The sequence below is a fragment of the Urocitellus parryii genome, chromosome X, assembly GCF_045843805.1.
Source record: "Urocitellus parryii isolate mUroPar1 chromosome X, mUroPar1.hap1, whole genome shotgun sequence".
NCBI classification, from domain to species: Eukaryota; Metazoa; Chordata; class Mammalia; order Rodentia; family Sciuridae; genus Urocitellus; species Urocitellus parryii.
Window position 1 is genome coordinate 75204192 of NC_135547.1, and position 16528 is coordinate 75220719.

At 35.1% G+C, this 16528-nt stretch overlaps 1 protein-coding gene across 1 annotated transcript in view; it reads left to right on the forward strand.

Annotated features, from left to right (window-relative positions):
• The window catches only part of Kif4a (kinesin family member 4A), a 143121-nt gene that overhangs the window by 109848 nt on the left and 16745 nt on the right, over nucleotides 1–16528 (forward strand). The window contains exons 21-22 of the mRNA XM_026399977.2: nucleotides 11024–11179; nucleotides 11308–11408. Of these exons, the coding sequence (XP_026255762.2) occupies nucleotides 11024–11179; nucleotides 11308–11408 (257 nt within the window). The remainder of the gene's footprint in view (nucleotides 1–11023; nucleotides 11180–11307; nucleotides 11409–16528) is intronic.

Consider the following 16528-nt stretch of genomic DNA (forward strand, 5'->3'; position numbering starts at 1 on the left):
TGAACATAAAGGTGTGCTGTATTTTTTTCAAATGCTTTTTCTCCATCTATTGAGATGATCATATATGATTCTTGTTTTTAAGTCTATTAATATGATGAATTGCATGTATTGATTTCCATATGTTGAACCAACCCTGAATCCCTGGGATGAATCCCACTTGATCGTGGTACACTATCTTTTAATATGTTTTTGTATGCAATTTACCAGAATTTTATTGAGAAGTTTTGCATCTATGTTCATCAGGAATATTGGTCTGAAGTTTTTTTTTTCTTGATGTATCTTTGTCTGGTTTTGGTATCAGGGTGATATTAACCTCATACAGTGAGTTTGGAAGGTTTCCCTCCTTTTCTATTTCATGGAATACTTTGAGGAGTATTGGTTAATTCTTCTTTGTAAGTCTTGTAGAACTTGGCTGAGAATTCATCTGGTCCTGGGCTTTTCTTTGTTGGTAGGCTTTTGATGGTATTTTCTATTTTATTATTTGAAATTGATCTGTTTAAAGCATGTATGACCTCCTCCTTCAATTTGGGTAGGTCATATGTCTCTAGAAATTTGTTGATGTCTTCAATATTTTCTATTTATTTGAGTATAAATTTTCAAAATAGTTTCTAATTATCGTCTGTATTTCAGACAGGTACATTGTGATATTTCCTTTTTCATCTTGTATTTTAGTAATTTGAGTTTTCTCTCTCTTTCTCTTTGTTAGCATGGCTAAGACTCTGTCAATTTTATTTATTTTTTCAAAGAACAAACTTTATGTTTTGTCATTTTTTTCAATTGTTTCTTTTGTTTCGATTTCATTAATTTCAGCTCTAATTTTAATTATTTCCTATCTTCTGCTTTTGGTTTAATTTGTAATTTCATCCTTGATTTCTTCTACTATCCATTCATCATTCAATTGTGTATTATTTAGTCTCCATTTATTACAGTAGCTTCTATTTTTTATTTTTATCATTGATTTCTAAATTTCATTCCATTGTGGTCTGATAGAATGCAGGGTATTATCTCTGTTTTTTTGTATTTACTAAGAGTTGCTTTGTGGCATAATATATGGCCTACTTTAAAGAAGGAGCCATGTGCTGCTGAGAAGAAAGTATATTTGCTCGTTGATGGATGAAATATTCTATATATGTCTGTTAAGTCTAAATTATTGATTATATTATTTAGTTCTATAGTTTCCTTATTTAGTTTTTGTTTGGAAGATCTGTTCAATAGTGAGAGAGATGTGTTAAAGTCACCCAGTATTATTGTATTGTGGTCTATCTGACTCTTGAAATTCGGCAGGGTTTGTTTGAAGTACATAGATGCTCCATTGTTTGGGGCATAAATATTTATAATTGTTGTGTCCTGCTTATATATACTTCCGTTAAGATGTATGAAATGTCCTCCTTTGTCTCTTCTGATTAATTTTGGGTTGAAGTCTACTTTATCTGAAATAAGAATGGAAACCCCTGTTTGTTTACAGAATCCATATGAGTGATATGTTTTTTTCTCATCCTTTCACCTTCAGCCTGTGGATGTCTTTGCCCATGAGGTGAGTCTCTGGAAGACAGCATATTGTTGGGACTTGCTTTTAATGCAATCTGCCAGTCTATGTCTTTTGATTGATGAGTTTAGGCCATTAATATTCAAGATTATTATTGAGATATGATTTGTATTCCCTGTCAATTTGATTGATTTATTTATGGTTTTTGAATTTGTCTCATTTGGTTGAATATCCCTTTAGTGTAGATCCTTCCTTTACTGGTTTTCACTTTTTTTTCACTTCATCCTCATGAAATATTTTGTTGAGAATGCTCTGTACTGTAGGCTTTCTAGTTGTAATTTCTTTTAATTTTCATTTATCATGGAATGTTTTAATTTCATCTTCAAATCTGAAACTTAATTTTGCTGGATATAAAATTCTTGGTTGGCATCCGTTTTCTTTCAGAGCTTGAAATTTTTATTCCATGACCTCCCAGCTTTGAGGGTCTGGGCTGAAAAATCAGTTGAGATTAGAATTGGTTTCCCCCATTATGTAATTTGATTTTTTTTCTCTCTCTCTGCCTTTAAGATTTTGTCTTTATTCTCTGTGTTAGCCATTCTCATTATAATGTGTCTTGGTGTGGTTCTGCTAGAATTTTACACATTTGGGGTCTTGTAAGCCTCTTGTATTTGATTTTCCATCCCATTCTTTAGGTTTTGGGAATTTTCTACTATTATTTTATTGAAAAGATTGTGCATTCCTTTGGTTTGTATCTCTGCTCCTTCATCTATTCCCATAACTCTTAAATTTAGTCTTTTCATGTTATCCCATAATTCTTGGATGTTCTATTCATGGCTTCTTACCATCTTCTCCACATTTTCAACTCTACTTTCAATATATTATATATTTTGTGTTCATTGTCTGAAGTCCTGTGTTCCAAGTGGTCTAGTCTGTTAGTGATACTTTCTATTGAATTTATAATTTAGCTTACTGATTCCTTCATTTCAAGGATTTCTGCTTTTTTTTTCACAATCTCTAACTCTTTATTGAAGTGGTCTTTCACTTCCTGTATTTTTCTTTTATTTTACTCCTTATCTATCCTTTACCTCACATGTCAATTTAACTATATACAATCTGAAATCCTTCTTGAACTCCTTTTTCTACTGTTATTAGTGGCTTCTGTTATTGAAACATCTTGGTTTGTTTAGGGTGCTTTATACCTTTGTTTGGTTTTTTTTTCATGTTGTTAGTGTGTTTTCCCATCTAAAAGTATGGATCTAAGGCAGGATAAATTCTACCCTATAGACCTATAGTGTCCTTGAAGGTTTTCAGTGCTTTGCCTTACAGCATACACAATATATAGCTTTAAACCTAATAGCTCCCACTGAGGCATCTACTTCTTTCCCACATTAAACTAAAATGATGAGTTCAATAACTATCGATAGTACAAACAGAATATTTGTTAAAATGATTTACAATTTCAAATGGTAGATGGGAAAACAGAGGTAATGCAGTATGCAATATTCTCGAGGGAGGAAGAGAGAAGCTACAAGTAAAAACTCATGGGAAGAGTGGAAGAGGAGCCGAAAGAGAATGGCTGTTGGTTGGAGAAAAATTGGAAAGAAAATAGACAAAAGAGAGGAAGAATATGAACAAAGAGAAAAAATTAAAGATGTAAGAATATAATAAAAATGCAAAACACCATTCATATATCATTGTCCTCCACACACTGATGCATAAAAAACATCCTGTTCCAAATATAGTGGAGAGATTAGTGAATCAAAAAATAAAATAAATCTTTCTGGAAAATTGAACTGTCTCTGTCAGTGTTCAAAGTTTCTCAGCCCTGTCTCTGATGTCCCTCTGGATCACCAAACCCAGATCAGCCCTCACTAACCCAATCTCTATCCCACCGATCTGGGCTTCAGATACCTCAGGATCAGCCATGCTGCAGTCCCAAGATCTCAATGCTGCTCCTACTTGCAGAGAGAGCACCAGGGATATACTCATGCAAAGGAGCAACCCCGAGATGCAGCAGCAAGACAAGGGCCACCAGCACTCTCAACAGGAAGACCCCAGGCTCCTCCAAACCTGCAGGCACTCCACACTGGACCTGCAGGTCCCAGCTGGAGTCCCCAGACAGAGGCTCTTGTGGTGGTAAACTTGCTGGCACCTAGGCCCCAGGCCCTGGCTGGTGTCCTAAAATGGGTTCAGCCACATGCAACCAAACCTGGAGTCTCCCCTGAAGAAGTCCTGTAGGATGTGGTGGCAGCGGCAGTGGCGGTGGTTATCAGGCAGCACGTCAGTAGTAGTGGCAGCTGCAACTGCAGCTGTGGGGGCAGCGTCACCAGATGATCTCTAGGGTTCAGCAGCAATGTCGGCTTCAGTTGCATCTAGGGCAGCAGTTTCTTCTGTGGCAGCACAGCACTCAGAAAGAAGACCTCCAGGCGACCTCAGGTTGGCAGCAGCTGAATCAAAGGCAGCAAAGGCGGTAGCCGTGTAGGCAGCAGTTCCCCAGCCCTTTTTTGTATTTTATTTAGAGACAGGGTTTTTGCAATATTCTTGAGGAATATTGCAAATATTGCTGAGTTGCTAAGTGCCTCACTAAGTTGTCGCAGCTGGCTTTGAGCTTGAGATCCTCCTGCCTCAGAACTCCCCACTCTCTGGGATTACAGACATGCACCACCATGCTTGTCAATCTTTTCTTTTTTAAAACCACCTCCCCCCGCCCCCTCCCCCACACACATATGTACAATCCCACAATGCAAGGTCAATCATTTTTTTTACTTATTTTTTCTCATGCTGGGGTTTGAACCTAGGCCTTGTACATTCTAGCAAGTGCTCTACCACTGAACATTTATGTACATGTGTGGTCCCATGTGGTCAATCTTTCAAATTTGTAGCTGTTCTAGTAGGTGAATGGTGGTATCTCATTGTGGTTTTCATTTTCATTTTTATAATAAATTATGATGCTAAGTATATTTTCATGTGTTTAATTGCCTCTATTTTATTTGGGAAGTATCTGTCCAAATATTTTTCCCATTTTAAAAATAGGATTATTTATCTTTTTTTCCTATTACAAAGCTAGAATTCTTTATATATTTAAGATATATCCAACAGAAGGCTTCCATGCTTTTTATTTTCTCCCAGGCTGTGACTTACTTTTTCATTTTGGAACAGTGTCTTTCAAATAGCATAGCTTTTAAGTATTTCAGTTTTTTAATACCTTTATTTTATTTATTTTTATGTGGTGCTGAGGATCGAACCCAGGGCCTCGCACATGCTAAGCAAGCACTCTACTACTAAGCCACAACCCCAGCCCCTATATAAGAAATTTTAGCGAGGCATTTTCATGCATACTTATAATCCCCCTCAGAGGCTGAGGTATGAGGATTGAAAGTTGGAGGCCAGCCTCAGCAACAGCAAGACCCTGTCTCAAAATAAAAATTTGAAAGGGCTGGGAATGCAGTTCAATGATAGAGTACCCCTGGGTTCAGTCCCCAGTACCTACAAAAAAATTTAAAAAGAAATCTTAGCCAAAACCATGGTCACTAAGGTTTCCTCCTAAGTTTTCTTCTAGAAGTTGTATATTTTTAAGTTTTACATGATATATGATTCATTTTGACATAATATCTCTGCTGAAATTAAATGTCCATACAAATATTTCTGTTCCATTTATCTACATGCCTACTTTTATGCCAATACCAAAATATTTTAATACAGTCCTTTACAATAAGTCCTGGGTTCAGGTAGTATAAGTCCCCCAAAGTTATTATTTTGGGGAGAACTAGGTCCTCTGAATTTTCATATAAATTTTGAATCAGTTTGTCAATTTCTACAAATAAAAAAAACGTTCTAAGATTTTGATTAGTAATAAATAAAATTTGAGAGTTGACATCATGAGAATATTGAGTCTTTTGTGGTACATCTTTCAATTATTTAGGTTTTTACTTTCTCAGCAGTATTTTAGTTTTCGGTGTAAAATGTCATACATCTTTTATCAAACATATCCCAAAATCTTTCATATATTTATATTGTAAATCATATTTTTTATTTTCATTTTCCATTGTTTGGACACAACTGTTGATTCTGAGACCTTTTTTGTAGAATTCTTAGGATTTTCTACTTAAACAAGCATTTCATCTGCAAAAAGGAGCAACTTTATTTTTTCTTTTCCATCTGTGTGCTTTTCATGCTTATTGCACTTGCTAAAACCTCCAATACAATATCAGATAGAATAGGTGAAAGGGGACACCCTTGATTTGTTCCCAATCTTAGGGAAAAAGCATTTAATCTTTCACCATTAAGTAAGATATTAGCTATAGGTTTTTATGTGTCCATTGTCAGGTTGAAGGAGTTCCTAAATATTCCTGGTTTGCTAAAGTTTTAATCACAAATAAGTGATGGGATTTTTTAGAAACATTTTCTGTATGATTAAAACGATCTTATGGTTCATTTGTTTTTAGTCTGTTAGTGGCACTGATTTTTCCCTTATTTTATTAAGGCATAACTGACACACAGTAAATTTTTTTTTCATGCACTACATGTCCATCCTTTATTGTTTCAGGGTCACTTCAATACTGAGGCATTTTATTTTTTTTTATTGATTGTTCCATACATTACAGAGCTCTTAATAAATCATCTTTCATACATTTGACTCCATTGGGTTTTGAACTCCCATTTCTACCCCAAATACAGATAGCAGAATCACATCTGTTACATACTCACATTTTTACCTAATGGCATATTAGTGACTGTTTTAATCTGCTACCTTTCCTATCCCCTACTATCCCCCCTCCCCTCCCCTCCCACCTTCCCTCTCTGCCTCCTCTGCTGTTGTTCAATTCTCTCCCTTTTTTTCCCCATCCCCCTTCCCCATCATAACCTCTTATACTTTTGTGTATCATTGAAGGTCTCCTACCATTTGCATATCCTTTCCCTTCTCTCTCCCTTTCTCTCCCCCCATTCGTCTTTGTTTACTATTAGTCTTTTCCTCATGCTCTTCCTTCCTGTTCTGTTCTTAGTTGCTCTCTTTATATCAAAGAAGACATTTGGCATTTGTTTTTTAGGGCTTGGCTAGCTTCACTTAGCATAATCTGCTCTAATGCCATCCATTTCCCTGCAAATTCTATGATTTTGTCATTTCTTAGTGCTGCATAATACTCCATTGTATATAGATGCCACATTTTTTTTATCCATTCATCTATTGAAGGGCATCTAGGTTGGTTCCACAGTCTAGCTATTGTGAATTGTGCCACTATAATCATTGATGTGGCCGTATCCCTATAGTGCGCTCTTTTAAGGTCCTCAGGGAATAGTCCGTGAAGGGCGATAGCTGGGTCAAATGGTGGATCCATTCCCAGCTTTCCCAGGAATCTCCATACTGCTTTCCAAATTGGCCTCACCATTTTGCAGTCCCACCAGCAGTGTACAAGTGTACCCTTTTCCCCACATCCTCGCCAGCACTTATTGTTGTTTGACTTCATAATGGCTGCCAATCTTACTGGAGTGAGATGGTATCTTAGGGTGGTTTTGATTTGCATTTCTCTGATTGCTAATGATGGTGAGCATTTTTTCATGTACTTGTTGATTGATTGTATGTCCTCCTCTGAGAAATGTCTGTTCAGGTCCTTGGCCCATTTGTTGATTGGATTATTTGTTATCTTATTATTTAATTTTTTGAGCACAGTAAAATTTTTGTTGTACAGATCTGTGAGTTTTAACAACATGTGCCATTGTGTAACCACCACTACCACCAAAATATAGAACAGACATCCCCCAAACAACTTATCTTCTTCTTTGTAGTCAACTTCTATATTCCTGGCCCTTAGCAAACACTGTAATTATTGTTTTCCCCTCATATGAGCATCATAAATGGAAACATAATGTGGCTTCTTTCTCTTAGTATAATGCATCTGAGATTCATCCGTGATGTTATTTAGTATTAGTATCAGTACTTTGTGACATTTTATTTGCTTTTCTGAGTAGTATTCCAGTGTATGGATGTACCACAGTTTGTTCATTTTTTCCCCCATTTTTTGACAAATATAAATTGTATTAGGGTTTCCAGAAACACAAAACAAATAGGCTAGCTATAGACATGTGAGAGGGGATTTATTGGGGGAATTGGCTTACATGATTATGGAGGCTAAGAAGTTTCACAACAGTTCATCATCTGCAAGCTGGAAACTCAAGAATGCCTGTAGCATGATTCCATCCAAGTCTGAATGCCTCAGAATTAGGGAAGCCAGTAGTGTAACTTCTCAATCAATGGTTAATGATCACAGAGCCTGGAGTCCTCATGTCCAAAGTCAGGAAAAGAGTGTCCCACCTCCAGGAGAGAGAGAGAGGAAATGATTCTTCCCTGCCTTTTTTTTCCTGTCTGAGACACTAGCCAATTGGATGGTGCCTACCCATTTTGAGTGTGGATCTTACTCACTTAGTTCAGCTACTCACGTACCAGTTTCCTATAGAAACATCTTCACAGACATTCCCCAAAATAATGCTTTACCTCTTCTCTAAGTATAACTTAATCCAGTCAATTTGATACTTAAAATTGATCATCACATTAATAAATCTTCTATTAAAAACCTCACAGGTCTCTGTAAATATTGGTAGACATTTCACATGGGTAAATACCTAAGAGTATGAATGCTGGGTTATATGGTAAGTGTATACTTCACTTCATTAGAAACTGCCCAATTGTTTATCAAGCTGCTCAGTGCTGGTATATAGAAATACAGTTCATTTTTATATTTTAACTTTTATCTATGACTTATTACTCTGTTATCTTTTTCATAGGTTTTTTGAGATTTTCCATGTAGACAATCATGTCATTTGTAAATGCAGTTTTATTTCTTCCTTTCTAATCTGTATGCCTTTTAATTATTTTACTTGCCTGGTTGCACCTGCTAGGACCTTCAGGATAATGTTGAATAAGTGTAGTGAGAGTAGACATGCTTCTCTTCTTCCTAATCTTAGGGTGAAAGCATTCAGTCTCTTTACCATAATGTATGATGTTAGCTATAGGTTTTTCACAGATGCCCTTTAAGGAAATTCTTATCTATTATTGGTCTGCTGTAAGTTTTATCATGAATGGATTTTTTTTCATTGTGCTGGGGATAGAACCCTGGGTCTCACACATGCTAGGCAAACTATACCACTATACCTCCAGCCCCCATGAATCAATACTAAATTTTACCAAATACATTTTATCTCTAATTCTTTGATTTGGTGAATTATTTTGAATGATGTTCAAATGTGTATCAGCCTTGAATTTCTTGGATAAACTCCATTTGATCATGATATATTGTTCTTTTTATGTCTTGTTGAATTCAGCAATACAACCAGTTCCTGACTCAGCTTAGGAGTCTTTATTTTTCAGTTGTATGAAAATGATATATATTCAGTAGAAACTACTTTGAATTTTGGGTTTTAACTTTCAGGGTGCTAGAGATACACAGTAGGATACTTTTCTGTTTTGTAGTACTGGGGATTGAACTAAGGGCCTCATGCATGCTAGGCAAGTGCTCCAGTGGGATATTCTTTATGATGCTAGGCAGCAGCAGCAAGCTTCAGCTTTCAGATAGCCCTGTGATCACAAATGTAAATGACCCATACTCTATATGTACTCTCTTGCCAACATTTTTTGGATGTTGTTTTATATTTTTATATTCCATCATGCCTACAGAACACCCATGTTTAGCTCCTGTATCTATACAGTCATTTTGTTTTTCGTTTCCAAAACAGGATTCAATAAATTATATGAGATACTCAAAACTGGAGATCTGTTATTAGGGGCATAGACATTTAGGATTACTTGACCCCCTCACTATTATAAAATGAACTTTGTTATCTCTGATAATATTCTTTATTCTAAATGTATTTTTTCTGATATTAATAAACCCTTTCAGCCTACTTTTGACTAGTGTTAAGGTTTGTATTTTTTACCCCTTTAATTTTAACTTATTTGTATCTTCACTTTAAAAATATGTTTTTTATAGGCAGCATATAGTTGCTTCTGTTATCTTCTTTGTTGATTTATATGTGGTTTTATTTCACAGATTTTGGTGCTTAGTTATTAGATACATAAACATTAAGGATTAAGTTCTCTTTTGAAAAATTGATTCCTTTGTCATGATGAAATGATCATTTTAATCCCTGATAGTATTATTTCATAAGAATCCTACTTTATTTGATATTAATGTGGCCACGTCAGCTTAATTTGATTATGATTAGCATGGTATATCTTCATCAAAGATGGAAATGTTCTCAGGAATATGTACTGTTTGTTTTGTTTTGGGTTTTTTTGATGCTGGAGATTAAATGCATAGCTTTGTGCATACTAAGGATGCTGTTTCACTGATATACACTTCAGCCCCTAAGGTTACTTATTTTTTAAAATATTTTTTAGTTGTAGATGGACCTTTATTTTATTTATTTATTTATTTATTTATTTATTTATATGTGGTGCTGAGAATCAAACCCAGTGCCTCACACATGCTAGGCAAGCACTCTACCACGGAACCACAACCCCTACCCCCAAGGTTACTGTTTTACAAAAGTGACTAAGGAACCAGGTGTGGTGGTATGTGCCTGTAGTCCTAGCTACTTCGGAAGCTGGCTGAGATTATCACTTAAGAGTGGACAGTAGAGCAAGACCCTGTCTCAAAATATAAGTAATAAAAAAGTGATTTTAGCAAGTTATGTTTTCTTTCTTTAAATTCCCCTTAATGTACTTTAAAAGTAAGACTGTATATCTATTATTAAATGGAATAAATAGAGTCAGGTGTGGTGGCAGACTCCTGAAATCCCAACAATGTGAAAGACTGAGGCAGGAGGATTGCAAGTTCATGGCAAACCTTATTAACTTAGTGAGATCCTGTCTTAAAATTAAAAAAAAAAATTATAAGGGCCTTGCATGGTGGTGCATACCTGTAATGCCAATGACTTGGGAGACTGAGGCAGGAGGATCACAAGTTTGAGATCAGCCTCAGCAACTTAGCAAGGCCCTAAGGAACTTAGCAAGACCCTGTCACAAAGTAAAATAAATAAATAAAATAAAATAAAAATGTCTGGGGATGTGACTCGGTGGTTAAACACCCCTGGGTTCAATTCCTGGTACCAAAAAAAGTGGGGTGCTCAGTGGTAAAGCATCCCTGGGTTTAATCCCCAGTACTGTAAGAGTAAAGATAGATAGATTAGACAGATAAATTGTCTTCAGTTCTATATCATGAGTAGTTAAAGGCAAAGAATAAATGTTTAGGAGAAAATGTAGAAAGTAAAGACAGGACAATAGAAATACTAGGATATCTGGGAAAATGCTTTCTGTAGAAAACCTCTTTCTTGAGATCTTTTGGGGTATTGCTGTTAATGCCCTTTGAGACATACAAGTGTTGTTGGTGACATGTAGGTAATAGAAATAGAAATCTCACTTCTAGTTACTTTGAGCTCTGTCACTTGAGCTCTGTCCAAATGAAATTAAATCTGGAACTGAATCTTGCCCATGGATCAGCGATTCCTCATTCCTAACCAAGACATCACTGATTTTTCTTCTAGAATTGGCTTGGAAATGAAATTGAGGTTATGGTCAGTACTGAGGAAGCCAAACGCCATCTAAATGACCTTCTTGAAGATAGAAAGATCCTAGCTCAGGATGTGGCTCAACTCAAAGAAAAAAAGGAATCTGGGGAGAATCCTCCTCTTAAACTCCGGGTAAGTGCCCTTAAGAAAAAAAATGTTCTCAATAATCAGATTATGCATTCCCAAGAAATCCTCATGGCTTTGGAGAATTATTTTTCCTTTTAGAACTTCTCCCTCATACCTACTATTCTTCTTTACAGAGGCGCACATTTTCACTTGCTGAAACACGTGGTCAAGTTTCAGAGTCAGAGGATTCTATTACAAAGCAGATTGAAAGTCTGGAGACTGAAATGGAACTCAGGTAACAAGACTATCTCCAAGGCATAAAAATTTATCCCTAGAATCAAAAATAAGAACGTATCAACCCAGTGATTCAAAAGCTTGTTTTTCAAAAGCTTTGTGATGGTGGAAAAACAAGAGACAGTAACAGTACATTGAACCAGATGCTGTACTAGACATGATAGATAAATTTTCTCATTCAGTCCCTTGGATACCCTATGAGGTAAGTATCATTCTTATCACTCTAGAAATCTAAAATGAAGTTCAAAGATCTTAAGAAATTTGCTAAATATATTAATACTAGCATACAACAGAGCTAGGATTCAAAACCCTCTCTTATCTAATTCCAAAGCCCATGCTGTTTGCAGTACACCACAATTTTTGATGTAGTAGTATCTGAAATGTATAACTAAGAACAGAATTTTAGAGAAACCCCAGAAATTATCATAAAAGAGAAATAGCATAGGAGGAAAACAGCAAAATAGCTATACTGTATATAATGCATAAGTAAGGTTAGCATGAGCATTAAGTGAGATTAGTAAATAAAGTGTATGATACAGAATGTGGCATCTTAAAAGTACTCAATGAATATTCTCTTTATTCCCTCTTGAGTCTAAGACCAGAAATTATGCTACATAGCCTTTCTAATCAATCTTATTGTCTTTTAAGCAGTTTATGAAATCTGGAAGGAATACAGATTTTATAGTGTCTTAAAATACTAGAATTTTATGGGTTGGGTTGTGGCTCAGTAGTAGAGTGTTTACTCAGCATGTGTGAGTTACTGGGTTCAATCCCTAGTACCACATTATAAATAAATAAACAAAGTAAAGAAAATTTAGCTGGGTGTGGTTGCACATGTCTATAATTCCAGCAGCTCAGGAGGCTGAGGTAAGAGGATCACAAGTTCAAAGCAACTTAGCAAAGTTAAGCAACTTAACTTAGCAACTTAGTGAAGCTCTAAGCAACTCAAAACAAAATATAAAAAAATAGCTGGGGATGTGGCTCAGGGGTTAAGTGCCCTAGATTCAATCCCCAGTACAAAAAAACAGGAAATGTTCTTGTCCAAAAGACTTTGGAGATCATTTATTTGATTTTAGCTAGATATAATAGTTGTTTATCTTTGGAAACATCTATAAGTCATTCAACAATTTGAGTTTCTGCTTTGGGCTACACTGGATGCAGTTGAGAGATACCAAAAGAATAGATGACATTATCTTTGTTGTAAAGTAGAAATCATGTAATTACTCCCAGCCATGTGCTTGAATCATTTGTTAAGATTTCTGGAGGAGCTGGGATTGTGGCTCAGTGGCAGAGCACTTGCCTGGAATGTGTGAGGCACTGGATTTGATCCTCAGCTCCACATATAAATAAATAAAAAATAAAGGTACATCAACAACTAAAAAATATTAAAAAATGATTTCTGGAATATGGAAAATTCTTGATAGGTTATAATTTCTATGTTGAAGTCTATTTACACAACAGAAAGAGGCAGAAGTTACAAATCAGGACTGTTTCTTTTTAAATGCTGGTTATAAAACATTTTCGTCCATATGCATAAGTAAATGATTATATAAATGTAGGGTAGGTACAACATAAAAGGAATTAGACAGAGGTGAGTTTAATCAAGGATATTTTCCTAAAGATGATGAGACTTAAACTAAATTTTGAAATAGATAAGGGACATGAATTGACAAAGAAGACAAGGAAAGGAGGGTGTATGTAGATGATGACTGAAATGTTCTCCCCTACCAATTCCAGCCTAGCCTGACTCTTCATCCTTCACTAGTCTTTTTCTCTAAACCCTTTCAGAACTTACAATACTCAATTATGCAATGAAAATGATATATCTTTGTGTTTAATATTTGTCTTATGTTTATTAGTTTTTTTTCAATCTAAAGAGAGTTTGTAAATTTATTGAAGGAAAGGACTTCGAGAATTAGGGTTTTCAAAGTGTGGTCTGAAGATCTCTCATACCCTTTTAGGGAATCTAAGTGGGCAAAACTATTTTCATAATAATAGTGAAGCATTATTTGCTATTTTTACCATGTTGATATTTGCACTAATAGTAGAAAAGCAATACTACAAAAAAATTACTGATACCTTAGACTTAATGAAAGCATTGGCACCAATCTGAACAAGTAGTCATTCTACACAGCACCTCTACACACTACCAGTTTAAATTTGTTTAAAAAGTCATTCTTACTTTAAGCATGACTTTTGATAAAATCAGGGAAAATTGTTAATTTTATCAAATCTTGACCCTTGAGTTTGCATCTTTTTAATTATCTATATAACAAAACAGGAAGCACTTCTGCTGCATGCTGATTGTGATGGTCATCTCAAGAAAAGCACTGAGCTATTTGAGGTTTGAGATCAATAGGCCTATTTTTCATGGCACATCATGTGTACTTGAAAGAACAACTGACAGACAAACCATGGTTATTCAGACTTGGTTACTTGGCAGAGATGCTCTCAATAATGAATGGAGGGAGCCTATCACTTTAAGGAAAACAACTGACAGTATGTGTTACTGAAGATAAAATTTGAGCTTTTAAGCAAAACTTTTCTGGTAAGACCAGTAGTGATACTAACAAATGTGATGGTTTAAATATATTATATAATGAAACGTATTAACATTCAGAGGATCTGCATGACTCAGTGGATTAATATTGTCAAAATAACATGTTAAAGTAAATGGGTAATATATCCATTCCTATTGAGAGATAGATTAATGGGATTTGTTTGTTTGTTTGGCCTACCAAAATATGATACTTTATTATAATTCAGCTATATCTATTTACATTTCAAGCCATTCCAAACCAATTAACATCTATGTAAATACTGGCCTAAAATGAATAAATATTTTTTGCATTGATTGCTTATAATCTGCTCATTTGTTCCTGATTTTTGTCCTCATCAGCAGCACTGAGCCATGAAATCAAATTTCCTCTTAAATGTTGGAGTCTTCTCCAAAGACTCTAACTAGACTTTTGTCCCACACTGTCTCAAGTAGGAATCTTTAATTTGGCTCTCACCACATGGAAACAGAACACAGGCATTGGCAACTTGATTGTGCTCTGGCCAGGCCAACTTAAACCCATCTCCACTTTCTTCTCTCCCACACCATTACTTGCTATAAAGCATCTGCCTCAGGCTTTCCCTGAATACAATCAAAACTGTTCAAGGACAACCCAATCTTCAATTTTTTAACAATATGTATATTGTTTTCAAGTGCAAATTTTGTCCAAGGATATCTGCCCTGACTGACTATATCTAAATTTATATATGTTTAAACACACATTCCTATACATGTATGGAAATATTTTATGTCCTGGGAATTCACAAGAAAAAAAATAACTCATCATATAGATTTCTTTTGATACTGGACATTGATGATTTATTCCTGAGCTACATCCCATCCTTTTTTATATTTTACTTTGACATGGGATCTCACTAAATTGCTGAGACTGGCCTCAAATTTAAGATCCTCCTGCCTCAGCCTCCTAAGTCATTGGGATTACAGGTGTATGCCACCATGCCCAGCTACCATATGGATTTTAATATATAAGAATATAAAAAATTAGTTAATAATAGTTTCACTTGATCAATGGATATTAAATTATAGTTAGATAGAAGCAAGAAGCTCTGGTGTACAATTGCACAGTAGGATGACTTCAGGTAACAATAATGTACTATAGATTTCAAAAAGCTGGAAGACAGGATTTTGAAAGATTTCACTATAAAAAATTACAGGTGTTTGAAGTAATAGTTATGTGTAACCTGAATTAATTATTATATAATATATGCATTATCATATCATCACATGGTACCCCATTAATATGTATAGATTTCATGTTTTATGTAGCAGCTGAAAATGAATTTAATTTTTAAAAATAAAAGTAAAATAATAATAGTTTTAGATTCCACATTGTAACTAACTTTTATGAAACTACTACTTGTATCCACAATTATCTGAAAAGGCTACCAAAATACATCTCCCTTTTCAAACTACATATCCATGTAAGGTTAGAGTGTCTCTATTTACATCAACTGGAACAACATGTCACAAAAGATTGAGTAGAGGGAGATGTGAAAATCCAATTGTCTTCTACTAAATTATACAGAGATCTGTGAAAATGGAAAACAATCTTACTCTTCTCACTAAATCTTTTTCTGTCTTGAAAAATACAGCTATTTCTCCTAAAATGTTTGTATGTAATGAATTTTTAAATTTTAAGTGAATTTAATATTTAAATTCATCTCAGTTTGAATTTATACTATAAATAACTATAGGTGTATCCTATATGAACAGAATTTCTAGAAGTTCTCAATGTGTTTTTTTTTAATGAATGGGGTCCTGAGACCACCAAATATGAGAAAAACCATCTTAGATTACTTTTGTCCCATCTTCCTTATAGGAATCTAACATAGTATCACAAGTTAAGCACATGCTGGTATTCTCCCTCTCACTGGAAACAGCATATTTGAAAAGGAAGTTATTAATAAAACTGAAATATTATATAGAATTTCTTCTAGGCCATACTTGATTGGAAAGTATCTGGAATTTCTAACCAGGGTTAGGGTATCTAGTCATAGAAACTTCTCAGTCCTGTGGAAGGCATTTTAAAATAATCTCTCATTGTAGGAAATGATGGTGCATGCCTATAATCCTAGCAACTTTGGAGGCTGAGGCAGGAAAATTGCAAGTTCAGGGCCAGCCTCAGCAACTTAGTGAGATGCTGTATCAAAATAAAAAATAAAAATGACTAAGGATGTGGCTCAGTGGTAAAGTGCCCCCTGGTGCTCCCAGTACCAAAATAAACAATAATTTCCTATAATACCAGCCATGGGTATCAATTTGGTATTTGATTCCAGCAAAGAACACCTACCTATTCTTGTGAGATTTTCCTTCTGGTCTCCAACCTGAATCTCTTCCTTCCATGGGTGGGCTATTGTTACACAGTCCAAATTCATAGGGCTTCATGACAAAGTCATAGTATAGTCAGTCAGTCTACTACAATACAGGCCTTACCATAATATATCTTTCCAAGTCTCAGTATATATGACCTATTTATTTCAACCAGTATTTAATAAAATAAAAACCATTTGGATAATCTCCTGGAGTCCATTTGTAACCAATTT